The sequence below is a fragment of the Dryas octopetala genome, chromosome 2, assembly GCF_963921425.1.
Source record: "Dryas octopetala chromosome 2, drDryOcto1.1, whole genome shotgun sequence".
In the NCBI taxonomy this organism is placed as follows: domain Eukaryota; kingdom Viridiplantae; phylum Streptophyta; class Magnoliopsida; order Rosales; family Rosaceae; genus Dryas; species Dryas octopetala.
The window spans coordinates 25,277,053-25,305,048 of NC_141367.1; the positions used below are offsets into that span (position 1 = coordinate 25,277,053).

General features: G+C 36.2%; 4 protein-coding genes and 1 long non-coding RNA gene across 5 annotated transcripts; 2 read left to right on the top strand and 3 right to left on the bottom strand.

The window, feature by feature from the left end:
- Positions 1 to 2,759: 2,759 nt before the first annotated feature.
- LOC147294647 (uncharacterized) lies at positions 2,760 to 3,855 on the bottom strand. The gene is made up of 3 exons (XM_086233320.1): positions 3,728 to 3,855; positions 3,448 to 3,613; positions 2,760 to 3,016 (listed from the first exon to the last, which is right to left on the bottom strand). The coding sequence occupies exons 1-3, from the start codon at positions 3,780 to 3,782 to the stop codon at positions 2,965 to 2,967; spliced, it is 273 nt and encodes a 90-aa protein (XP_086089446.1). The 5' UTR covers positions 3,783 to 3,855; the 3' UTR covers positions 2,760 to 2,964.
- A 323-nt stretch (positions 3,856 to 4,178) lies between these two features.
- On the top strand, positions 4,179 to 5,845 carry LOC147294648 (GRAM domain family protein). The gene is made up of 3 exons (XM_086233319.1): positions 4,179 to 4,933; positions 5,022 to 5,296; positions 5,401 to 5,845. The coding sequence occupies exons 1-3, from the start codon at positions 4,363 to 4,365 to the stop codon at positions 5,608 to 5,610; spliced, it is 1,056 nt and encodes a 351-aa protein (XP_086089445.1). The 5' UTR covers positions 4,179 to 4,362; the 3' UTR covers positions 5,611 to 5,845.
- Positions 5,846 to 6,219: 374 nt separating this feature from the next.
- On the bottom strand, positions 6,220 to 7,410 carry LOC147294649 (uncharacterized). Its single transcript, XR_015120560.1, has 3 exons — positions 7,097 to 7,410; positions 6,830 to 7,007; positions 6,220 to 6,609 (listed from the first exon to the last, which is right to left on the bottom strand). It is a non-coding gene; the product is annotated as an uncharacterized LOC147294649 (long non-coding RNA).
- Positions 7,411 to 13,527: 6,117 nt separating this feature from the next.
- On the bottom strand, positions 13,528 to 15,273 carry LOC147294650 (ATP-dependent RNA helicase). Its single transcript, XM_086233594.1, has 2 exons — positions 14,824 to 15,273; positions 13,528 to 14,253 (listed from the first exon to the last, which is right to left on the bottom strand). Exons 1-2 carry the CDS (start codon positions 15,112 to 15,114, stop codon positions 13,903 to 13,905), a joined length of 642 nt encoding a protein of 213 aa, XP_086089720.1. The 5' UTR covers positions 15,115 to 15,273; the 3' UTR covers positions 13,528 to 13,902.
- Positions 15,274 to 21,238: 5,965 nt separating this feature from the next.
- On the top strand, positions 21,239 to 22,227 carry GILP (GSH-induced LITAF domain protein). The gene is made up of 3 exons (XM_086234453.1): positions 21,239 to 21,584; positions 21,700 to 21,826; positions 21,910 to 22,227. The coding sequence occupies exons 1-3, from the start codon at positions 21,379 to 21,381 to the stop codon at positions 21,994 to 21,996; spliced, it is 420 nt and encodes a 139-aa protein (XP_086090579.1). The 5' UTR covers positions 21,239 to 21,378; the 3' UTR covers positions 21,997 to 22,227.
- The last annotated feature ends 5,769 nt before the right edge of the window (positions 22,228 to 27,996 follow it).

Here is a 27,996-nt window from a genome sequence, read left to right on the forward strand (position 1 = left end):
TTTCAAATTCTGAATTTAATTTTTCTATCCAACACAACTGTAATCTTTTATAATTGTTCAATATATCGAAGTATTGATCATGAGGTATAAAAAAGAACAGAAAAATTTTCATTTTGATTTGTTATCAAATACATTTGAGATATACCTTGGCCAAAACAGAAAACTTAAAATATGTATACATTTAAAATCAGAAAGCTAAATCATGAAAGATAAAATAAAGAGCAAGTGAGCAAGGAATGATGGGCAATCTTCAAGCCATACAAGTTCCTCTTCAGCTCCCAATCCAAAAGTACGTTTAGAAAGAAATATGGGCAACAAATTTTATTTCACAATTCACACGAAATGAATTGATAATTTGATTAGGGGTGGGCACAGTGCGGTCCGGCCCAGTTCTCCCCCCATACTGGTACTGCACTAGAGAAGCCTATCTGGTGTGGTGCGGTGCGGTGCTGAGCACTGGAATTGATGCATCAGAACTGGACCAAACCAGACTGGTAACAGTTCCGGTCTGGTCCAGTGCACTGTTTCTGGATGACAGACTGAGATGAAAGAGTGAAAGAGTGAGAGACTGGACCTAAAATCAAACCCCAAATTGCACAGAGATGATAGCCTGAGATGAGAGAGTGAGAGACTGGATCTAACCCGAAATCAAACCCCAAATTGCACAGAGATGATAGATTAACAGATGAGAGACGCGAGATGAGAGATGAGAGTGAGAAAAATGGTTACCTGAGACGATGCCGACGAGATGTACCAGAGACGCTGCGACGACGCCGATGGTTACCTGAGAGGCTGAGATGAGCGTGAGAGCTGAGAGTGAGAGATAGAGCAGAAAGTCCAGACTCGACTGTGTGAGAGATTGAGATGAGAGTGAGAAATCAATTGGGGATTTAGGGTTGGGTTAATCCGTAATTGGGTATTTGGGTAGGGTAAATTGGCATAATTGCCTAAATGGCCAAATGGGTAAATGGGTAAATTGGTAATTTGCAAATTTGTAATTGACTAATCTAATTATTAATTAAGGTTTGACTTTTTGAGGGTTTCAAATTTTCAATTGGGGTTTAGAGTATAGGGTATTTAGGGTATAGGGTATAGTCTTATAGTAAACATATACATACAAAAATTATAAGTTAGGATGTACTATAGTATTATAAACTATATACTATATGATACTATCAAATATATAATTAGTGTTTCAATTAGAGTTTAAATTGGTAATTTGTAATTGACTAATCTAATTGGGGTTTGAGGGTTTCAATTGAGGTTTCAATTGGGGTTTAGAGTATAGGGTTTTTAGGGTATAGTCTTGTAGTAAATATATACATAAAAAAATTATAAGTTAGGATATACTATAGTATTATAAACTATATACTATATAGTACTATCAAATATATAATTAGTGTTTCAATTGGGGTTTAAATTGGTAATTTGTAATTGACTAATCTAATTAGGATTTGAGGGTTTCAATTGGGGTTTAGAGTATATGGGCCATAGGGCATTTAGAGTATAGGGTATAGTCTTATAGTAAACAATAATATATATAAAAAAATTATAAGCTAGGATATACTATAGTATTATAAACTATATACTATATAGTACAATATATATATAATATACTATATAGGCCATATAGGGATATATAAAATATATTTTATGGTCTAAAATATAGCTAGGTTAATATTAATTTTATTATCTAAAATGTGTATAAATGTGTGTAAAAAAGTGTATAAAAATATAAAATTGTATAAATATGTATAAATATATATGTTTTTGGTCTTACACGGTCCGGTTCGGCTCGGCTTCAAGAAGAGCAACATCGGAACCGAAATCGGAACCGTATTGGACCGTTCCGGTCCAGTTTGGTCCAATCTTTGACCAGTTTTGGTCAACACAATTTTTACGGTTTTTTTACCTCCAGTTTGGTTCGGTGTGCCTGGTTCGCGGTTTAAATGCCCACCCCTAAATTTGATAACCAAATAAGCCCAAAAGGTAATCCCCTCCACAATATTTCCTTTGGTACCAGACAATCCTCTCTCTTCCACATATTCACCATACCTTCGATACCAAAAGCCTATTTAATTAGCATTTATCTCTAGGTGCTGCAAACCCAAGTTCATAGCCGAACATCAAACCAGCATAAATGAGAAACGTGAATAATCCAATAATGGGCTAAGACTCCAACTAGTTATTGATCTTAGAATGGGGCCACTGGGTATTACTACAATGTACCAACGGGATGGCCCAACATAAAATACAGAAACATTCCGCATCTTCCTACCTAAATGATGTTTTCTGCACTTTGTTTTTAAGCATATAGTTTAGTAATGTAATGTAAGAGCATGTACAATTAAAAAAAAAACTAAAAACTATGCTAAATACTATATTTTTAGCCTTTTGTTATTATAATGTTGTGTTCAACCAATTAGGGCAAGCCATGTGTAATAAACATTGACTCCAACACGCATTTTCACATCTTCAATAATCTTTATATTTTCTCTAACCAATCAACTCTCACCAACCAACACTAATTTTCTCTTTTCTCACGTATTTTTTTTTATGTGGGGCCAACATGTTTTTTGGCATCCACAATAGCATTTGCAAAATATATTAGAAAATATAGTTTTAGCATTACAAATGCTAAATATTGCGGTCGTTAAAATCTACTGTATATGGCATTAAGCATAGAATTTAGCCATAATAGCATTGTACATGCTCTAAATGGTAGATGCAAACTATGTATTGAAGTGCCAAAATGAAAATACAGAGTTGAAATATATAAATCTTAAATGTAAATTGATGCAACAAACAAGTACTTATTGATAGAATCTAGTGGTGGACGTTCTCAAGAAATGTGACTTAATTCCCAAAATAAAGCATCATCCAATGATACACAAGCATGTAGGAGGGTTGTAGCTAGGAGCAGAATCAGCAGATTAAGCCATACATCCATCGGACTAGGTAGAACTAGAAGCAGCAGCACTGCTCCAACATGCAGCAGCAACAAAGTGTAGCCAAACTGCCAATGTAAACAAACAAGAGAATCAGGGTGAGATAAGATAAACAAAACCAACAAGAACACCAATAATTAATTTACTATTTTAATCAGTGGAAATAAAAAAAGAAAAAAGAAAAAAAATGGTCTTTTAGCTATTTCTGAATTCTCAAACTTGTACAATGTTGGGAAATACTGGGATATATAGGTGTACAATTGTACATGCAGCCAGCAGCAATTGACTACAACTTTGTGAGAAATTAAGAGTAATAAAAAAAGTTGATGATGGTGGGGGAAAAACGAACCAAGTTGAATTTAATAGCAGAAATTAAGAGAGATTTATGCAGTTGAAGCACGAAATTTAGAGTAAAATTAAGTTGATGAAGAATAGAAAGTTAGAAGCCATATATAATAATGGATTGATGGGGATATATAGAAAGCACATAGGTATGTACCAGGCTCTAAGGAATGGAGGGCAGGCAGAGTCATATGACTCATATTGGTGGTAGTGCTGGTATGAGCCAGGAGGAGTTGGGGCTGAATGTGGCGGTGGGTAGCCTTCGTAGAAGTAATCCTGATACCCATGTTGTGGTGGTTGAGGAGGACGATGATGTGGGAACCCTGAACAAGGAACCATCAAGTAGAGACCAATTGGTCATTACACACATGACATGCAAATTCAATCAAATGAATAGGGAAATTAAAATTCACAATTGTAATTTGTAGGTGGCTTGCCTGGTGGTGGTGGGGTATTCGGCTCATGAAGAACATGGACATGGTGATAACTCATGGCTCTGCGTGATGGATCGAAATGTTAGAGATGAGAGGGAGTTATGGATAACGACCAAATCTTGAGGGTCCCGTGGTATTAACATGAATATTGAAAATGAACATCAAGTCTCGAGTACTGGTGCAATGTGTCGGGTGGCGTGATCGGACACCTGGTGGAACCATAGCTTTCTCACAGTCAACATCCATGCATCACTGTTAGCAAGGATGCAACTTGGCCAAATATCTGCCCCTATCCAAAAATGACGTGTAACTCAACTTTTGAAATGCTTTTTAGACGGACTGTCGGTGAAAAAGATACGCGCGGAGGGAGCGATCTATATCCTAAACCTGATGCCACTCTCTGGAACTCGAAGCTTCTTCACTCTTTCCCTGCCAACAACAAGCCAAGGGAGCTTTTTAAATTGAAATTAAGACGAATCCCATGTTTACTTGGCTGCAAAGAAAACAAATTAAGGCGTGTAGGACCCACTGTGTACATCTTAATTCCTCTATAAAAACTCATCTAGTTTATCTTTTGGTATAGCAAATTAAACAAGGAATCCATTACCCATCAACTCATCAAAGCAATTCAATTAAGCATGGCAGGCACACCTGAAGAAGCACAGGCCCATCATCAATTCTCTCCCAAAGGCAAAGACCCAGAGCCTTATACTACTGAACCATCCACAATTGGCAGTGATATTCATGAGTCACAGCCTCAGAAACCACATATTCATGAGTCACAGCCTCAGCAACCACATATTCATGAGTCACAGCCTCAGCAACCACCCCTAGAGCCTTATACTACTGTACCATCCACAATTGGCAGTGATATTCATGAGTCACAGCCTCAGAAACCACATATTCATCCTCAGCAACAACCACCCTCAGCACCCTCAGAGGAGGACACTAAGAAATGGGGCACTCACATCATGGGAGCACCAGCAGCCCCTGGTGTCCACCCAGACAACCAGAAGGCTGCCTTGTGGAAAGCCTCTGATTCCCAGCAGAATGATCACCAGCAACAGCAACAGCAACAACAACAACCGCCCTATGTGCAGTACTCCCCAATAAACAAGGCAACCAACAACCCTTTTGAGCCTGCCATTCAATTCTTCAATTCCTGGAGCACCAAGGCCGAGACCATAGCCCGCAACATCTGGCACAACCGTAACTACTTTTACTTCATCAACCCTCAATTCAATTACCTAACTTAGTCATATATATAATTTATGTTCATTTTCATTTTTAATTGCAGTTCAAACTGGGCCTTCTGTCTCGGAAGTTGCCTGGGGAAAGATGAATTTGACAGCCAAAGCCATAACCGGAGGTGGATTTGAGTCTCTGTTCAAGCAGATTTTTGAAACCGAACCAAATGAGAAGCTCAAGAAGACCTTTGCCTGTTACTTTTCCACATCCACAGGCCCTGTTGCTGGAACCCTCTATTTATCAACAGCAAGATTAGCTTTCTGCAGTGATCGTCCTTTGACTTTCACTTCACCATCTGGACAGCCAGCTTGGAGCTACTACAAGGTAAATACTAATTAATATTACAATTAATTGATTCACCATTTTTAGCAAAATTATATATGGGTGTTGAATTAATTGACTGAAAATCTGTATTGACTATTGAGCAGGTGATGATACCTATAGCAAATGTAGGCACAGTGAACCCTGTGGTCATGAAAGAGAACCCACCAGAGAAGTACCTTCAGATTGTCACCACAGACGGCCATGAATTCTGGTTTATGGGTTTTGTTAATTTTGAGAAAGCATCGCATCACCTCTTAGACAGCGTGTCTGATTTCAGAGCAGTTGGGGATGCAGTGCCACCCGTTGTTGCCTAGAACTTGAAGTGATTTTAATTTCCTTTTGGATCCTCTTCCTTTAAATTTCTATTTTCACACTTTATTAGTTTGGCTTTCATTTATGATGTAAGTACTAGTACATAGAAACACAAGTCATGGTTCATTTGAATATGAAATTCCTATATCCTCTGCTTTTATGTATTTTATGAGGCATCTGTGCATTTATCATATAACAGGGCCAAATATGAGGTTTAGTATTTGCAGAATGAATCAATGCCACTGTTGCCTTATGATCAGTAATAGTTTCTATACTTATAATCTGTAAGAATAAAGCAAGACCAATAACGTCCTCCAAGATTCGAAGTGCAGCCTGGATCACTGAGGCTAAGCCCAATTTTTCTGGTATAAGGGCCCGACTTAAAGTTATTAATCCAAGAAAAAAAGGGTCTAACTTGTTCTAACTTTACCAATTCACTCTGTTTAGAAATCCCACAAATACTTTGGGCTCAGTTTCCTGTTTTGAAAACCACAACCCAATTTGTTATACAGTATTAAACTTTGATCAGTGCACCTGAGCTTTGATAATTTTGTAATGCTAATTTTTACACTTTTGTAACATGTTTAAAAGGGACGAAACATTAATGACTATGAGTTCACAATTTAGATAGATTTATTCATATAATGGCTGGCTGGAGGAAATACAAAAAAGGAAAGAAAAAAAATGAGGGATTAATTTATTTAATTAAGGGATTGCATGCTAATTAAAAACCACATATATATATATATATTCATAAATCCAGGAAGTCTTCCTCTCCTTTTATGTGGTCTATGTAAAGCATGCACTGGTAGTCATTATGGGCATATCCTAAGGTTCAATGTTGATTGTACAGGACATGATACAGCCCTGAATGTCTAAAAAGAAAAATAACGAAACACCATCATTGTTATTTGTTATACATAAAAGGAGACCATGCATCTAATCTAATGGACTAAAAGCAGCATGCGTCCAACACCCAGCAGCAACAAATTGCAGCCAAACTGCAAATGTAAACAAGAATATTGAGGCAGGAGTCAGATGCAGTAGAGCAGAGGAAGAATAAAGGAGAAGAAAAAGTAATTTTGATTAATACTGGTTCAATTGGGTCAAATCTTAGTTTCAAAAGGCAAATTCAGCCTGTTCATTAATTCAATAGTGAAGATCAAACACTATGGAGCTAGGGAAGAGAAATAGTGATGCATGGATGTGGGTGTGACATACCAGCCTCTAAGTAATGAAAGGCAGCCCACGTCATCATCTTGAGGTGGAGGGGGTTGGGGTGGCGGTGGCGGTGGCGGAGCATAAAAGTAATCCTGATACGGGGGTGGTGGAGCTGGTTGAGGAGGGGGAGGGTAGTCTGGCGGTGGGTAGTACTCCGGCGGAGGTGGAGGCGGTGGCCCTGAATAAGCATTTGCCACAACAAAATAAGCAACAAATTATATGTATACCAGAAACAGGGTAGGGTTGGAGGCAGGAGGCTTGACTTACCTGGTGGGGTTGGGGGTGGAGGTGGAGGCTCACCAGGAACTGGGTGGTATCTCATTGCTTTGCTTTACTTCAAGTCTTCAACTACTGCTACAAATCACCTCCAACTTCTATATAGATCATGGAGTACTATATGCACTACAGTGGCTAGGGTAAGTGCCAAGTTAACAGAGTGGGGGGGGGGGTCATTTCCCCTGTGCTAGAAGGCCACCTACCTGTCAAGAAGCTCACAAATCCTAATTAAACCAATATAAACGTGAGGTGAGCTCAGGTAATCCAGGCCATATAAAATTTATAGGACTCCTTGTTCAATTTTATGGATTGCATTGCTTTTGATCACCTCCGACCTTTATTAACTCAAGATTTGACTCCTAATTCAAGTTTCACGTGTCATTCTAGAAGCTATATAGCTCACTTTTCTATCTTATTATCTACTCTCACCTAACACTCCATCCTTTTACCAAAACCAACATTTATATTTTATAATACAACTGATCATCAGAAACAGAAGCCTAGCTACCTCAGGGTCAGCACCACACTCCCATCCTCCATTCAATCATCTCCACCAGAGCTACACAACCCAAGTCCCATGCCGGCCCACCTCTTCTTCCACAGTCTCATCAACTGCCTCCATCACTACCGTCATCCTCATCACCATCTCCACTGTCCGATCAAGAAACCAAGAAATCTGGCTCTTTGTTGCTCAAGAATGGATGGATAGATTAACTCAATAGATTCAAGTTATATTTAAGAAAAAAATTAAGAAGTTTATGGTATAAGCATAAACTTTATTTCTTCTTTTCGTTAAATTTAGTGAGGTAACATATTCAATCTAATTTTAGACATAAATATTGTGGCAAATGGTTTTTTTTTTTTTTTTCTTTTTTAAAGGCCCAAAAAAAGAGAGGAAAACTGATGGGATACTGGGCCACTAAGATATATAGATCACTTAATGAATGGGCTATTACTTATTGGGCTGCTGAATATAAATGGGCTGCTAGGATAGTTATATGATAGAATGGCTATTGGGATTGTTATGTTTCCATTTTCTATATATATTTCATACCAGGGTGTGTAATGGGACATGAGAAAATTGATATTTGTTTTTTAGTATTTCTTTTCTTTAGCTTTCTTTTAGTAAACCGATGGGGAACCATCAAAAACTACAAGATCAGAGATCTGATCCTACCCATACCTACACGATTGTGGTAATGGAATTGACTGACATGTGTTCGTGCTTTAGGCTCAGGCTGCAGTTTGGATTGGGCCAGATTTATAAACACCAAGTCCAAGCTTACCCTTTGTACAAATGGGCCGGCCCAAACCTTCCCATACACTGAGCAAGGTTGTCTCAGATGTAAAATAGGATCGGGCTTAGAATGGACCGTTTTTAAGGCCTGAAAAACGGTACGTGATGGTTTAGAAAAATTGTTAAACAAATGTACTGGATCAAGTTGAGGGTTTCCATTTCAACAAGAAGGGCAAATGGGACGGGCTCATTAGTTGTGGTTGATGCATGCAAAAGGTGAACTATTAGTAACTTTGTTTTTAGCAAACAAATATATTAATTTATATAGTTTGAACTTTGAAGAGTAGTGAACAGTAGCAAAGTGTGGGAGTAGCGTTAAAAGATGCAAAATGGAAGAAAGACACGAGTAGTGGGGGATAGAGAAAGGGACAAAAATAATAGAGATTCCATGCAGAGAAACGTCTGGATCGATCATAAAGGAGATGCATATATTTATTGGTAAATAGCTATCTAGAATCGATGCATATATTTATTGGTAAATAGCTCTCTAGCTATTTACCAAAAAGAAAAATAGCTAGATTGGCTAGCTAGGCTTGAAGTTGAGGGTCCTTATCTCCCCCTCCAGTACTTCCCAGTATCAGTCCCTTTGTCTTTGACCAACTGACCATCACACACCGAGAGAGAGAGAGAGAGAGAGAGAGAGAGAGAGAGAGAGAGAGAGAGAGAGAGTCTGATTCATTTGCATTTCAATTCACCACTCTCTTTCTCTCTCTCACCAATCACCAATTGACTATGCATATTATAACCTTGTAGTGCATAGTTATCTCTTTACCTACATAGTACGTACCACAGTGTGCAGAGTGCACAGTACACTGCACTCTTATTTTGATGCTTAATTAGATTCCCTTCTGAGTATGAGTTCTGGCTTCTGCCCCAACCAACAAGCTAGCTAAGAAAAAGGTTCCTTAATTTGTTTTCTCCACACTAGTTCCAGCTATGCCCATAAATTACCCCCCATTACTCTGCTTACTACTACTCATTCTTGGACCATCTTTAGTTCTTTACCACCTACTTTCTCTTTTATTTGTACCAAATTAACCATCACTCTCTCTCTCTCTCTCTCTCTCTCTCTCTCTCTCTCTCTCTCTCTCTATGTGTGCCTCAAGTTCGAATCTTTTAGGACGGAGGGCCTCACATCCAAACACCAACAACTGCACCACACACCCTTTTTTTTTTGGTACAGTGGGGGCCGAAGCGCAAGAAAAAAACTAAGCTAAAATAGCTCTAGCTGTAAAGAGAATGTCACGCCCTTTTTTTGTTCAATTATTTAGTTGTACTTGTGAAGCAAAACTTTCAACCTAGCTGCATAATGCAGCTGATCCATCTTCTAGCTTCAACATGAAGGAAAAGGCAAGCTTTTTAATGATAAATTACTAGTCGGTGGAAGTGGTAAGAACGTTTCTGAAGAACCAAAATAATAACTAGTTGGCGACCACTCATGCAGAGTCATGGCTCATGACTGTAGCACTTGTTATTCCCAAATTAAGCCACAACAATTGTTCAACATTTTTCGATCTCCACCCTATATTATTATCATCAATATATGTTGCTTTTGTTTTGTTTTTTTCTTCCCAAATGATTTTACCTATTCTTCTAAAAAAAAAAAGGAATTAATGAAGTAGTCTACATCAAGAAGACGCCATCAATTTATGCCTCAAATCATGGGACAAAACTCTTTTTTTTTGGCCAGGAAATCATGGGAAACTTAATGTATATACAAAGTGGCAAAAAAATGAATGACTCTGGTTAATATATTTGGAGCTCAAGGGCTCCCACGTCACATTAATTGCATTCAACTTTCTACTTAATTAATATAAGGATTGTCTGTGCAATAATGTCAAGGATCGATGTATATGAGGCATACAGCTGGTGGATTTACATCAATTGATATATACAAAAAGAAAAGGACACTAAACTGGAAAATGTGAAGCAACTATGATATATCTATCAAATGTACATTAGGACCCTCATGGGTGTCATCTTTAATTTGAGGGTGAAAAAAGCAATATATTCTCTCTGACGGAGAATTTTTTGGGTGCAGACTTTGTATTGCATATATGCACATCAATTGATCTCTTCTACTTGTACCACATAGCTAGGGTGCCAATTCCATTGTGTTTTGTTTTATGACATACCAAAGGTCCAAAACACACAATTTTTTCTTCTTTTTAGTAACCATGAAAGAAATCCATCATCCACGTACTCCATCATTGGATTTTGATTGTACTATACAACTGTACAAGGGTTTAAGATGGTGCCAATGGACCTCCTAACTTTGCATGGTTAAAATTGTGACAAACCAGCGCTCAGCTTCTCCCCCCAAAAATTGGCAAATACATTTTAATTTATATTTTTTCATCATATATGTGGCAGAGGCTGTGCGCTTAACGCGCCAGCCCCCTATCCTTTGATTCATTTAATTGATGATCCCCCTTCCCAAATCTTATAATTAATTACTTACTTAATATATATATATATATAAGCAATTAATCCTTAATAATTGAACGTTGAAACCACATAAATAAAAAAATTATGGAAATTGTACGACAACTACAAGAGCATCACGTACTATTCCCTACTTTTAAGTGATACAAGAATTTTAATGAAAACAAACAATACTCAGAGCAAAACTGTTTAGCGCTGACTTCTCATGGCCCTAGCATATCGGGATTAGACTCATTCAATGTGCAATTGAATATGAGTAATACTAATTCATCAACTTTAATTATTATATATGATTCATGAATGAGTGAGAGTCCCTCTCCATTGACCCCTCCTTTAATTTAACGGGATCACCATTTATGTTTGGAAATGAAATTCAGTACTCTAAAACTATTTAATTCTCACTATATACTATTCTGTTTTGTTTTGTCCTGCATAAAGCAGTTGACCAAATTAAACAAACCCATCTCGATCGAGCCTAGGCATAATAGCCGAGGGACGTTTATAGACAATGAAAAGCGAGTGGTGCAATGAAAATCCAAGTTTTTTATTTTTTGGTTAGCCTAAAATTTGACTTTATCAAAGAAAAACAAAAGAACAAAAAAACAAAAAAGCAAATTCCCAAAAGCTTGTGGGTTCAGCTACATATGCCTGTACATCGCTTTGGCAACCTACCCAGCCCACCTAGACCTACCCAGCCCACCTAGACCAATCCACTCCAACCCACCCCGTATCTCACGCGTGCATTTGTGCAAGCTACAAGGAATTTGGAATAATTGGCGCTTACCTTTTTTCATTTTGGCTTAATTATCGATTTACCACCTAAAACTGTAACTCATTCCCACTTTACCACCTGAAAGTTTTTTTGTCCCAGATTACCACCTGTAACTTACATCCGTGTCCCATTTTACCTTGTTCCATCAACAATTCCGTTAATGTTGACGATCTGGCCGTTAATGCTGACGTAGCGCGCTAGATGTGCGCCACGTGTCACATCTTTTTTATTTTTCTCATTTTTTTATTTTTTTATTTTTATAAACTTTGAAAATTAATTAAAAATAGCTCTGAACTCAGAAAAATACAAAAAAAATTCCTACGGACTCGTCTTGACTAGCACTAATTTACTATAAGGTTAAATTACCAATTTGACCTCTAAAAATTTTCAAAAAAATTAGAAAGTCCAAATTTATTTCTAAAAAATTAAAATAAACTTTCCTCTATTAAATAAATTCTATAAAAAATTATAGAATTTTCGTAAACTCTTGGACAAATTCTCAAAAATATTTTGAAAAATTACCAAAAGCTTGTTTTAGAGAATTATTTCGAGACTTTACAGAAATTTTAGAATTTTTCTAGAATTTATTTTATAGAGAATTTTATTTTTCTCTAAGACCGAGAGGTCTTTTGGGTAGCAAGTGTTCACGAGAAAGGTATTGTTAGTTTTTAGAAGACTAACGGTGCAGACCTCATATTTTTTGGAGTTCGGGAGATTATTCTATGAATTTTCAAAGAGTCTAGGGTATTTTAATTTTCTAGAAATAAATTTGGACATTCCAAATTTTTTGGAAATTTTTAGAGGGAAAATTGGCATTTTGACCCCATAGTAAATTAGTACTAGTTAAGACAAGTCGGTAGGAATTTTCCGTGTATTTTTCTAAGTTCGAAGCTAATTTTAATTAATTTTCAAAGTTTATAAAAATAGAAAAATCAAAAAAATTAAAAAAATTAAAAAATACAAAAAAGATGTGACACGTGGCGCACATCCAGCGCGCCACGTCAGCATTAACGGAATTGTTGACGGAACAAGGTAAAATGGGACACGGATGTAAGTTACAGGTGGTAATCTGGGACAAAAAAACTTTCAGGTGGTAAAGTGGGAATGAGTTACAATCTTGGGTGGTAAATCGATAATTAAGCCTTTCATTTTTATATATCATCTTTGACTTTGATGAGATAAAACATTAAACAATAACACGAAATAATATAATAAAATCTCAACCTAAACATAGTAAAGAAAAGGAATTAATGTCATTTTTATCCCCAGATTATTACACTTGTATCAGACTTCTAATTTAAAAAATTTAAGAACTCTAAAGTCATTTTGTATGGCAAAATGATACCTTCCATTTATATCTTACATTTGTTTCTCATGCATCCTTTTTCCATCTTTCATTTTCCACTAAAATTGGATGGAAAATATGTAAATTGACGGAATAACTATAATTGACAAAATTAAAAAAATCAGGATCTTTAATTTTTTAAATTAGAAATTTGAGAACCAAATTAATAGAAGTGTAATAATTTGGAGATCAAACTGATACAAGTGTAATAATCTGAAGATCAAACTGATACAAATGTAATAGTCTAAGTACCAAAATCACGTTAATCCATAAAGAAAACTTTTTATGAGGATGATATATATATTGATTGCAGAACATATAGACAATTAGACATATTGCTCATTTAGTGACTTAACATGTCAAACGCTTTGTTTATAACCAAAAAAAGAACATATATATTGCACACACATGACATACATTCACATTCATAGATACGTGTCCTTTTGGGAAAAAGAATAATGCAGAAATAAGTTATAAATTGTAAGCGGTATTTGTGGAAGCTGAGCATAAATGCATGATGAATGCTTTGTTAAATAATAACGAATAATTTCGTTAAAAGAATAGAGAAAATAGGAAGATAAATAAAATAAGATGAAGATCATGGTCATGGTCATGGAACTAATAAATAGAGAAGGAAACCTACACGTCGCAATCATTACCAAACTTATTCCTGCTTCTTCAAACCATTGACCTTGTTGCTGGCATTGTAGGACTCTTCTCTGCCACTTCCATGGCCTCCCAAACAAAACCAAAAATTGAAAGAAAATAAAACTGCCCCAAGACAATAATCAACAAGACTAAAAGAAGTACTGAGTTAAAAACAGCAATTACCAGCAAACTAATGATAACCCATTTTGTGATTTGTCTGGCATTCTAGAGGACAAAGGGTTTCTGGAATTTAAAAAAGAAAAGGAAAACATAAGAAATGTGATCTCATCTCATGGGGAGCCATTTTCGGATCGATCAAAGTGGAGAAGTTGAGCGCTACATTTGGGGCAGTCCTCGAGCTGCTTAGGGACCATGAAATACATGAGGCAGCCTTTGCAGCCAGCCACTACCAAAACATGGTCCTTGGAATTGGAATTGGAATTGTCTACTTCATAGCGCTGCTGCTGCTCTCTCTCTCTGTATGAAGATGGGGACGACTCGGTTGATGACTCCTCGCTGTCATAGGAGCTATTGTCGTCGTCTTCCGAGTAGTAGTATTCCCCACTGTACTCTGCTGTTGTCCTTGGATCTTCTTTTGCTTTCATCCCGTTCCTCCAGTTTATGTAGTAAATCTCCCCAGTCTGCAAATTAAACCCATCAACTTTCAAAACGCTCTTCTTGTATTGCAAGTAGATGAAATTATAGTACCATTGCTAGCTATTGAAAACGACCGTATATATGATCGAACCCAGATTCCTATTGTTCAACACAATGCAAACCCAAAAAGTTTTCCCCTTTATTCCTCATCTAAAGTGGATGAGATGAGATGATCACTTACAGAAGAGGGAAAAAGTTTTTGCCTTTTCGATTGCTTAAGAAATGTACCAACTAGATGGTCAAACCCAGTGAAGCTTTTCTTATTTCCTTTCGTCTAAAGTATGAAATGAAGGGGTAAAAGTAAAACCATTGAGAAAAGCTTATTCTGTTTCTGGGATTAATTTTGGGGTGGGGAAAGAGAGAGCATAAAGCATTAAATACAATGAGCCATTAATGAGGGAAATCAGGAAGAAAGGAATTAATTTAAAGAAGTTGCAAGATCTGCCATGTTTTTGCATTTATTGAAGCTTTAAACGGGAAAAAAACCAAAACTATAAAATGGGTTTTGTTCTGTTTTGTTTTTCAACAATCAAGGAGGAAAAAAAGAAACGAACCTTTAAATCGAGGCATTGTTCCCAATGGTAAGGAAGGGAGACATGGGAGTTGAGCTCCAAAATGGTGTCATTGTTGGGTAGTTGATTTTGCTGTGCATCATCTGAAGTTGATGAGGTCCATGATGACCTTCCCATGCCTATGTCCAAACCATCACTTGAGCCCACCACGCCAGAACCACTTGAGCTGCCGCCGCCGCCGCCTGTGATGGTGCTCTGGTGGTGGTTTAGCGAACAGTTTTGGAGAGACCGCTCCAGAGAAGCAGCGATGGTCGCCATGTTTGGAGCTGTCATTGACCCACCACTTTCCTCAACAAACAAAAGCCTGGAATATGATACAGAATGAATGATCGAGCTTCAACAATCAAAACAAAAATCACACAGGTCACAACAGAGACTCAGACACTCAGAGAGAGAGAGAGAGAGGGAAATTAAAGGTGGGATTTTTGGAAGGGAGAATATAACAAAGTCACGAACAGATAGAGAGTGATTTGATTTGATTTCCCAACTCTGAGATGAGATGAGTGGGTAGAATAGCAGCTCACGCTCTGTAAATGCGCGTGGGAATCTTTTATCGAACCCCCAGGTGGGACCAGCTACAGTTGCTAACTTGCACTTTGTCTCACATGATCGCTTCCTTTGCTTTGAACATCACAGACGCCATCGAGGCGCGTGATTGTAAGCACTGTTCCCTAATTACTTAAAAAGTTAATGGATTAAATAATAATAAGTTAAGTTGGGTGAATAAAAATTTAAAAAGCAAAGACCCGGTAAAACACAAATACCAAAACTGAATGCCGGAATTTACTGTGACAATTAACAGTTTCTGGTTTCGAAAATGTTGGTAGCGTTTTTTTTTTCTTCAGTGGCCGATGACCGCACTTTCAAAAGTTTGTCCGGGAAGCTCATAACTTTGTGCTTTTGATGGTAGGGTACTTGAGTAATTTCCGGTTGCAAAAATAAAAAAAGAAGTTGGTGGGTGGCGTTTTCAAATGGCGGGAGGAAGAAGTGCTTTGACAGCCGCGTCTGAGCACGCGCCAACTCGCCATAAATGATGATAATTTCAAACAAACAGAATTTGAGAATTGTATGTTAAAATTAATAATTAAATTGTTAATTGATAATTACTTTGATATAGTCGTAAATTTTTAGTTTTTAATATACAAAATAATATGTATATATCACATTCAACAGCAGTTGAAACTTGAAACCTTATCTTTAGTCTAATGATATATCGTAGCTGTATTAGAGCAATATGGTCGGTTTGGCAATATATGAAGTTTCAAGTTTTACAGAGTTTTATGAATTTAAAGCAATTCATTAATTATCAATAGAGCCAAACCCTGATCGAAGGCTCTCGTTTCATGAATTAGGTTTATGTCTTCTTTTTTTGTTTTCAACGTAATCACCAATAGAGCCACTGTGGTACCATGTAGCAATATTTTTTTTTAAAGGTGCATCTGGTAATTAATTAAGGATAAATTGAATATTACTATTAATAACTATTTGGCGTACTGAAGGACCACACATATTATTTAAGCAACAAATACGGTTAAGAATTGAGTGCCATATCAAATTACCACTAATTATTAATTAAAAAGGTAAAATATTTTCCCCTTTTAACGCAAGTACACGAACAAAGCGGTCCTTTTTCATAATCGTGTAATTTTATAAACTTAACATTACTTGCATTGAAATCTTCTTTTTACTCAAAGAGGATATATCGCTCAAAAACTTTATTAATTTTTTTACGTGTGTTGATCATAACTCACAAGATTATCAACTTTTTTTTTATTAAACTCATAAGCTTGTAAAAATAAATCCACTTGCACTGCCAAACTCTCGAATGAAAATAAACTTGAAAGCAATTGATATAATAAAGTGCCATTGATTTTTGTATCATGCAATTGCATATATACCAATATCAAAGCTTATCAAACAGTGCCAAATTATAAAATCCAAAGACCTTGGAACCCTGCGTAACATCAAATCAATGAGGCTAGCGTCCATTATAACATTTTGTTTTTCCAATAGCCAGCAATATTTAGCATGCATGTTGATTTATATAGTTTAAGGTTTGGATTGTTTGAAAAAAGAGAGAATGTTTATAATTTATTAATTTGTTTGAAGTAAAATGATCTAAATAAATTTGTACAAAAATTTGAAGGTAGAGAAGTGTAGAGTAAAATTGAAGATATATAACATGTCGTGCAATTAGGAATTAGGAAGGCAATAATATTGGGGGTTTCCCTTTGTAATTTAGTTCACGAGATGAGATGGAGATGGGTGTATGGGAATGGCTATACCTTCAGCTTCAGCTTCAGATCGATCCCTCGGATTTTTCCTGTTTGTGGAATCTATTCTCCTACTTTTACCAGTCTGACACACTCTCTCTCTCTCTCTCTCTCTCTCTCTCAACTCTGCATTAATATTCCCTCTGCTACATGCAGTTGCTACCACCGGGGGGTCATTGGGATGTTCCACTGCTTTGGTATTCCTATTCAAATTCAGAAACCCATCACGGATCTCCGTCTTCCATCACAATTATATTAATTAATAGGGTTAAATACATTTTTTTATTCACAAATTTTAAACCATTTCTCAATTTGGTCTATTAATTTTAAAATGTGATAAAAATAATTTTGAATTATTCAATTTGTGTCAATTCAAGATATTTCGTCCAAATATCTAACAGAGGCTGACGTGGCACGCTGAATGTGCGTCACGTGTCACATCTTTTATTTTATTTTCGAATTTTTTCTATTTTTCTATTTTTATAAATTCTAAAAATTAATTAAAAATAACTCCAGACTCATAAAAATACACGAAAAATTCTTACGAACTCATCTTGACTAGTACTAATTTAATATTGGGTCAAACTACCAATTTTCCCTCTAAGTGTTTCCAAAAAATTTGGAAAGTCCAAATTTATTTTTAAAATAATTAAAATACTCTAGACTCTTTGAAAATTCATAAAATAATCTCCCGTGTGCGCGCTAGAAAATTAAAATACTCTAGGCTCTACACGTGGGGTGCTGGATGTGCACCAAATGTCATCTCTTTTATTTAATTTTCAGATTTTTTCTATTTTTATAAACTTTGAAAATTAATTAAAAATAGCCATGAATTCAAAAAAATATACGAAAAATTCCTACGAACTCGTTTTGACTAGTACTAATTTATTATTGGGACAAATTATCAATTTGCCCTCTGAGAGTTTCCATAAAATTTGGGAAGTCCAAATTTATTTCTAAAAAATTAAAATTAAAATTTATTTATAAAGGGAAATTTATTTTCCTCTAAGACCGAGAGGTCTTTTGGGTAGTAAGTGTTCACAAGAAAGGTAGTGTTAGTTTTTAGAAGACCTATAGTGCAAACCTCGTATTTTTTGGAGCTCGAGAGATTATTCTATAAATTTTCAAAGAGTCTAGAGTATTTTAATTTTTTAGAAATAAATTTGGACTTCCCAAATTTTCTAGAAATACTTAGAGGGAAAATTGGTAGTTTGACCCAATATTAAATTAGTACTAGTCAAGATGAGTTTGTAGAAATTTTTCGTATATTTTTATGAGTCCAGAGCTATTTTAAATAATTTTTAAAGTTTATAAAAATAGGAAAATAGAAAAAATCTGAAATAAAATAAAAGAGGTGACATGTGGCGCACATCTAGCGCGCCACGTCAGCCTCCGTTTGATATTTGTCGGAAGATTCTGGATTGACACAAATTGAATAATTCGGGGTTATTTTTGTCACGTTTTAAAATTGGTGGACCAAATTGAGAAACCGTCCAAAATTCGTAGACCAAATATGTATTTAACTCTAATTAATATTCACTTTCAAATACCAAATAGAAGAAAAATTCACACCCCCAAAAATTCTTATTAGGAATGAAACAAGTAATATTAATTTCTAAAGTATAATTAAAAAACTCATTGGTACTTTGTTTCAGTCAACCATGAAACTTGATTGATTGTTTTGACAAATATTAATCAGTGATGATTATATATCATTTTCAACTTTTGCAAGACAACCACTTTTCACCATCATCATTATCATCATTAGCAAGACATGATTCGCTGGCGGCCAGTGTTTTCAACGAGAGGTATAATTAATTCTCACTAACAGAATTAAAGAAAATTTGAATGTATTTTATTTTATTTTACTTTTGTTTAGATATATATAATTGTCAACTTCATCGTACCCTTTTATTCTATTCTATGCAATAGTATGCAGGCCGGAAGAACTTCTGTGAAATTTCCTCTTGAAAATTTTTGCTGCCTAGCTAAGACGGTCATGGCATCAGTCAAAGAATGCATGCAGTAGAACACAGTCTCTGATCTGCAACATGCCAACTTATATGCCAACATCCCATTAATTTGATAATTGATATGGCACACCGCACATGTAGTTGAGTGAAAAGGAAACCAATTAATTAAGCTCATGTTATGTGGTTTGTTAGCTAGTTTGGGTTCAAATGTTCAATCCCAAATTTCCAAGGCTTCTAGTTGTAGCTACAAATATTGCTACATGGGTTCTTTTCATTAGGTATCACCAATTTGCAGCAATAAAAAGGAAAAAAAAAAAAATAGCAATCGATCTGCAGAAGATTAATATAAATTAATTAAAAATGGTATGTTTGAACAGAGCGAGTTTCCCAATTCATTCCCTGCTGCAAATGCAATGCACATTTTGCAATGATCGAGCTATCGAGTTTATTTATTTAGTTAAGGAGGAAGGGAACATCCCCTAGTGGTCTTCAGGCCTTGGCTCTTGGGGCATGCAGAGCGCGCGCTTCTCGCTTCTCCACGCAACGCAGTGCTCTTATTTATATTCTGTAATTCGTGTTTATTGGAAGATAAAGCTTCTTGCTTACGGCACCCAAAATGCTCTTCTCTATAAATATGCATTCTTAATCTACATCTCACATTCTTAGAAATTAACTTTATTACTATCAGTCTATGACCTGCAGTCCGACTCACTTAAGGAACTTTTTTTTTTTTTTTTTTTTTGAGAATAAGGCAAATCATTGTATTAAAACATAGCCATCAAACGGAGCCAGAGAGGCACCGTAGGAATTAGCGAACTAGTCGCGTTTGGGTTCACGATCCTACCAACATCTCTAAGTCGAGGCTGACAATAGCGCAAAGTGGCGGATGTGGCAATAGTAACCGGTGGAAATATGACCGGTACCGGCGAAAATAGTGACTCCCTAACACCTTGTGATGAGCGCCAGAGAAAACCTGAAAGCATCAAAACACAAAACAAACCAAAACAAACAAAATCTGAAAAACTCTCACGAAGAGAGGTGGAAAAACTCTCACAAGGAGAGATGAAAACACTCTCACTTATTGGGATGAGAGTATCCCAAAGGACAAAAATAAAAACACAGAAAAAGGAAAAGAAAAACAAAAGAGAGAGGGGCGAGGGGAGGAGCAGTCTGTGAGAACACAAGGGCCGCCCCTCCCCCATGAAGAGGTTAAGGAGAGGAGAGAGTTTTTTCTTTTGGGATGGCGGCTAGGGTTTTTCTTTTGCACTCACTTAAGGAACTTATAATGAAAGACAATTGTCTTAAATTTAACCATTAAATTTGTTGTTTTTACATGTCCCTCTTATTAAGTCCTTTAGGTAAACCGAACTACTATGACTTGATAATTATATTAACATATTCATATGTTCCTTCCTAAGAGTAATTGCTTGAAACAAGAAGGGGATAAGGGAAGTACATATGCAAATACAAATAGGTAAGGGGGTAAAGTGAAACGGGGTGAATGTTATCCACATCTTCCAATCTACATTCTTCAATCTGCTTTGTACACTGACTTTCTTTTTTATTATTTTCATTCCACAATGTATTTTTATGATCAGAATTGTTTGTTTATTTGATAACGATTACATAACCAAACGATTTCCGATTTAATTAATTTTTTGCAGAGATGATCTTCAAAGAATAATAAAAAAATGAATGATTTCGATCATAAAAATATACTAAGGAAAGAGAACAATAAAAGAGAATATTAATGAAAAAATAATAAACTGTTGAAGGTGGATAACATTGCCCAATAGGTAAAAGGGGAAAAATATTGTAGGCCTTATTAGGTTCACAATGATTTATATAACCCAACCTTCATGTTTTGGGCTTCATACAATTAGGCTCACTGATAACCCAACCTTATGAGTTATGTACATGAATAGCAGTAGTCCATGGTAGAGAAAGTGGAAGCCCAAGGTCTAAGGAGAGCCCAAATTCATTCAAAGTGATTGTTTTTTTTTTTTGGCCATAATCAAAGAATGAAAGTGATGTTGATGCAAAAGAAACTTGGAAATTTCGCAGTGTTGGTGGTGGGCCCAATGGCCGCCACCCTCTAGAAGACGTAAAAGTCAATTGCTTAGAGGCCAAGGGACTAGATAGTCATTGCAAGAAGTTTCCATCTGTTCAATCAAAGCCGCGTTTCTCTTGTAAAATCAGCCAATTTCTTACACTAAAAAACACAAAATCATAAGCCAATTTCAATTTGCTTTGCCCAAAATCACAAGATTGACAGCAGTCACAAAGCAGAGATGTCGAAGATGGCGGAGAAGATGGAGGAGCCGGTGATCGGAGTACCATTATACGTGGTGGAGAATCCTTACCAAGCAGGGGCGATCCCGCCAAACGCGGTGTATGGAGACCCCAAAGGCATTCCTATTCATCAGACCATTTACAGAGACACTCCTGCCCCTTTCAACTGCGTTTTCTGTGGCGATTCCGGACTCACCACCGTCAGGTATATTGCTTAATTAATTAATTGGGATTTATTTGGTTTTGATTTTAATGGGGATTTTTGAAAGAAATTGGGTTGTTTATGATGGATATGTTGATGCTGAGTCTTCTATCTTCAGATCAAAGCCAAGTCTGGCAGCTGTTGTTGGTTGTATGGTTCCTATGATGCTTGGAATTTGCTTCCTTGTGCCTTCAATGGACTGCCTCTGGCATAAGTATCATTATTGCCCAAGCTGCAATGAAAAGGTACCACTCTATCTGAGTCTATGGCTACTTGATGGAAAAACCATTTTGCTTAGCAATTGAACATTGGGTTTCTTTCTTTCTAGGTTGCTGATTTTGACAAGTCAGATGCTTGTGCTGTCATGGATCCTCCAAACTGGACAGAGCATAGCTTTGCATTGCCTGCACGATAAGTTTCTTCTTCTTCTTCTTCACATTGCCACCGTGCTGTCTTTCACTCTATGTATGCGGCTTCTTCTGTGCTTCTTTGGACCCATATATAGCCAAAGATTGCTGGTACCTATATTTTTAAAATGCTGTATGAAACTATCTCCCTTTGACATCCATATGGAGTTTGGAAAAACGGTGGCTGCTATAGTACAGATTTGATAATAATTTTCAACATATGCAAGCTTTTAATAGAATGCATTTGCCAATTTCAATATGCATAGACCTGCACTGCACCTTAGATGCATGTTTTCAGCAATTTGGTGTTTAAAAGACCTGTTTTGGTGGTTTTAAGTTGTTTTAGGGCCAATACCAGGTTGATCACCCAAAATTTAGTCATCAGGTTCCTAACCAATCATGCTGCTCATTTCTTGAAATGCTTAGTTTCCTCTTCATCTAAACTCCCTCACACTGCGTCTCAAGATTGGAAGAGATAAATCTGATTCGGAATGATAGAATAGTTGGAAATTGACATCCATGATAATACAATCTTTCTTGGGATTTAGATCGGTCATGCTAATAGTTCAAATCTAATGGCTAGTTTACTTAGGGATGTAATTGGGACTGTTGGTGTATGTGGAAGTTACTGTCTGATTATGATTTTAGAGCTGATGCTGAAAATATAAAACTCAGCTCTATCAAAAAAAATTTATGCATTTCTATCATTCCTTGCTCCGAAATGTTCATTTTTCAAAATATACCTTTGCATGGCATAGAGTCCGGAGCACATTGGTTGTGGCCTGGTGCTGGACCATGCTTGTACACACGGTGGTTCCAGTGCCATATATACCTGACTAGAATGTGAAAGTTAAGTTTGGATGGGAGAGATCCGTTTTATAAAATAGTTTTAGGAAAGGGATTTTCTCTTTCGGTGTAGGTGTGTGAACAAAGTACAAACCGCTTTAATTTGGGCCTTTGTCTAGTATCTCAAATCGATAACCTCAGCAGGTGTGAACCAGAACCAAAACCAAAACCGCTTTAAGGACGGACCTAATTAGGTCCTGCCGTCCTGGTCACATGTGGTGAACCATAAACATTAAGGTAGGCTTCCTAAATGTAAGAAGAGGCACTAGTATGAATTCAGATCTTAGTTGTTATTCCATGATAACAAATATGATCTGATTTTGCAAATTTAGACTATATACCACATTGCTTCTATATTATATGCAAAATAGAGCATATATTATATACCACATTGGTTCTGTGAGTATCTTGAACAGTAAGATAAATAGTATAGTACAATTTGTAAGAGTCCGTATAAAAACAGTGTCAGAGTTATACACCATGATTGATGCCGTACAAAAATAGTGTCGCCAGAGACACAGTAAACCATGCCCATGTTCATGCATGGCTGCAGGAGTGCAGCAAATCTAAACCCACTTGACTGAATGACTGACACATGCATAACAGTGATCACAAGGCATGTATCAGACTAATGTCATTGTTAAATAAATTTTGATTCAGATTGTCATTGTTAACAATAACATATTAAAAGATGAAATAAAAACATGTACCTCTTATTTGACTAGTTGTCTGAGCAGTGGCTAGAGTCCATGGAAGAAGAGGTCCAGCATGAGAGATAAGTGCCTGTCTCGGTAGCCAAGGAGACTGCCTGTATACCACATAAGGAGTCTTTCCCTAGCTAGATTTATAGCCAATGCATGTCTCATATATATGCATGAACTCAATGTGTAGTGTGTTTATCATATTTTGAGATCGACCCTTTGGGAGGCTACAGGCAAGTCATCCTTGGCTACAAAACAAGGCTCTTACCCTCATGTAGGACCTTTCTTCCTCATTATGATCGATCATATATATAAAATATACAAGATCGATATATATATAACCTAAACCCATATGTTGTTCTCACTCCTCTGCTTGATTGTCCAATGCATTGCTTCCTTGTATTTATAGCCAATGAGCTTCGTGCATTAGATTCATCAATACGTAAAAAAGAATTCATTAGTATTCTCATATCCATCTGCATGATCCAATCATCAAAGTTGTTGTCGTGGAATATATTCTTGGGGATGACTTGCATGGCCCAACGTTGGCCGCCCATGTTCAATGATGGGTCTCCTCTGGACCTCCACGTCATGATAAAGATAATGCTGCTCTACAGTATCACTGTTGCAGATAGATATCTAGGATATATTTCTTCCTCCTAAAAATGCTATCATTATCTGATCTATATTTATATTTATCTAAATAATTAAAAAAGCATGCCCTCACATGTCGCTCTGCCATTGCTCAGACTTCTGCATCTTAATCGCCTATTTCCAATGGCTTTTGGGAAATTGATTTCATGTCATTTTGTGTGCATATCTTTTATGCATATGTACTCTTATTTAATTTATCATGGTTCCATCTTAATTACTGCTTTGGACGAGGAAGGGTTTTGACTTTTGACCATAGTTTGAGGCTGGGGGTGGAGACTGGAGATGAGGAACAAAATCTCAAAAAGAAATATTTGGTTTCTAGTCAAGTTGATAGAACCCCGGCCCTCACTTAAGTGATGGATGGATTGATGAGCTATTTCTTCCGTTCATTCTGTGTATGGTCGCATATGTTATTCGAATTCTGACAATTAGTGTCAACCCAAGCCACATGTCCACCTACTAGAAAGCCATGAGTCCATGTGTGTGCACCAAAGCACCACATGAAAAGCCACATCCCAATTGGCCCATCAGCCTTTGTGGCCTATCTGCAATGTCCAAGGAGTGGGCATATGTGTAGTCTTGTGAGTGGTTGTGAGATATGTTGGAAACTCTTTTGACTTGCATAGGTGCCACGGTTGTGTGATACGAATCCTGGCTTCAACCTCTCGGGGATTTCAACGCCTAAAAGGTGGCAGCTCCATCACTTCATGTTATATACCAAGCTTCTTCCATAAAGAAAGAACCCAAAATACATTAAATAATTCTCTCTCAATTTATGTTTATCCTTTTGCTCTTTGTGGCTGCCCTCCTTAGTCCTTTCCCTTCCATGGAATAACAAGAAAAATTCAGTGCATGGAGTTGGAGCCCTGGATGTGTCAAGTGTCAAGTGTCAAGCATATATCTTATTGGCATTTACATGCAGTCCAATTTGATCGATTGCATTTTGGTCTCTGGAGTATATAATTAAATTAAAACTTTTACATCATGACTTGATGACCAGATTTGGAGATCGTTGCACTGCACATACTAGGCAAACTCACATGCATTCATTAATTTCTCTGATATTAGTGATGAAGGAATTTCGATAGAGTATGTATTCATTAATTGATATGCTTTTATATTTAGTAAAAAAGAATGCTACATACTAGGCATGCTTACTTGTATTTATAAGGATGTATGCTTTAAAGTGTAGACAACACGTCCTTATACAAAAATTTCCAATAGTTACCAAAAACATCTCCAAAATTTAAAATAAGTTTTACATACAACTTCTACTAACTTCCTATAGATAAAATATTATGGATTATTTTAGCAATTTGGATAAAGAATAACACTCTTGGACCAGTCCTTGTGCATCTGTCATTGGTTTTGTACGAGGAATAAAAAAAGAGAAAAAATACACTATAGACTTGGGACCTTGCGAGTTACGACCTGAGTACGTGCTTTTTGAACAAAGCCAGTTTGTATCAGGCCACACCAAAGTATTAGCCATGAGCCCAACTAAAGTATTAGCCACGGCCCATGAATGGCGCAGTACGTATTAATTGTCTAAAAATGTTTTATACCTTCTTAAAAACAAATGTCTGTAAAAAGTAAAAACAAAAGTTTTATAATTTTTCCTGTTTTAGAGGTGGTGCATCGGTTCAAAACTATTACTTTTAGTAAATTCACATTCATTCTCATACAGATTTTTTTTTTGTCTGATCATTCTCATACATATTAGATTCTAAATTTTACAATATCCAATCTGATTTCAGATTCTATATATGTTAGATACTAGATTGAAGATAATTACAAATTCTAATAGAAATAGATGTGAAATGATGATGGATGCCAAATAAAAGTATTTTAGTTATATAATGTGCCAAACATAATCCTATCAAAAATTGAGATATTCATAATTTTTGTAGTTTCAAATGCCTCCTAGGTCCAATTGGATTCTCGCGATTATGCATGCTGGTTTTTCTATATTGGATCGATTCAATTGGATTGATAGTTATCGGACTTAAATCTTTTTAAAAGATACATTTTTCTTTAGTAAGATATAGTTTTTGATCCTTAGATGATGTACTCCACTGTCCGAATGAGAAGGTCTCAAAATAAAATAGATGGTAGGAAAAGCCGAAAAGGTAAGATATAATGATAGATACAGTCCGTACTCTAGAATGAATTTGTGACCTCAATATTATCTTGTTAAAATTTAGATAAACAGAAAAAATATGTAACAATTAAGAGCCTAAGAAGAAATAGAAAATTCCTAGGACGGTGGTAGGCTAGGTGGCACTGCCAGGTGGCAAAGAAAGGAAAGTGGGGGTTTTGGCAATCCTAGGACGGTGGGGGTGAACGTCATGGATGACGAGCACCGTCACAAGAGTCAAGAAAGCCGCAAATCCATACCTGCATCAAACTCGGAATTCCCAAATGGTCTCGGTCACGTGCGAGTCATGCATAGACAAAAAATAGTTGAGCTCATCAATCATGCATCAAACCTTTCCTTCATTAGCCATGGCTGGCAGTAACACCCACATTTATAATTAATCTTTTGGAAAGCCTTAGTTGACTTGGACAGTTGGACCACACCACCCACTACCATTGTTAACCTCCATCATTAACATTAAGTAATGAGTGCAACTGTGCAAGTTGCTGTAAGAAAACTTTTAAACATATTTTTAATTTTTAAATTTTCAACCGACATAAGATTATATCTTATAGATTAAATGCCTAAATTTATGTGTATATAAATAAAAAATTTGTGGCAAAAAAAAAAACAAAAAAAACAAAAAACTTCTAATTTGATGAAGAAATAAAATGGATTAATCTTAAGAGAAAATGTATCATTTCTAATCTCCATAAAAAAGGTAGGATTAGTAGGGATAAGCTTTCCTACGTGGCTAATCCATCTTCTTCCTTCAAAGTATAATATATTCTCCATCTTTTTTATTGATTACAAATTAATCTAGTCATTTATCTAATCTTAATCCTATGCATCAAACAAGACTATAGTTCCAACTAATTTTCAAGTGTACATGCATCATATTTGTAGGTTCCATTTCAAGGTAATTCTTAATCTTTTTTGTCAATAATTTGTATGTAAATTAAAAGTTGTAGATAATATTTAAAAGAATATGACTGTTAAAAGAGATAGTTCATAGTCAATTAAGATGGTCCAAATAGTATTACTCTTCCTAAATTTATCAAACAAAGTGAGTGAGAGTCCAAGTCCAAAGACAAAAATATCTCAAAAGTTGAAGCAAACGTCGTGCAAATCTCATTGCATGTGTAATCTATGGTTTGGATTATGAAAAACCCTCACCCTCTTTTTCTTCTTCTTTTTAGGACTTTGGACAGATCCTACTATGTGCTGTCTTGTCCCCCTATGGTCCATAAAAATTGTAAAATTAATTCGAACAATGGGATTGGGATTGGGAATGAAGTGAGGGATTAGTGCTAATTAATAAGTGCAGCTTTTCTCTTGAACTTACTTAATCGGGTCCTTTGTGTATATCACGAGGGAATCACTCAGTACAGAAAAGTAAGTTAAACCAGATTTGTACGATGCAAGTGACATATTTGCCTTGCCAATAACAACTTCAAATTTGATCATACCTACCATTAGACAATTTAGACAAGACTATTATATAATGATTATAATCTATTAAAGGAAAGGAATTAGGTCAAATATTTAATAGTACCCAGCTCTAAGTTTAACGAAGCCAACTGCTAAAATTAGCTCTCGTTCTTACCCGAAAATATCACGTGTTTTCCCATCCCCAATCGTAAATCGTAATAATAGCAATTCTGCCTTTT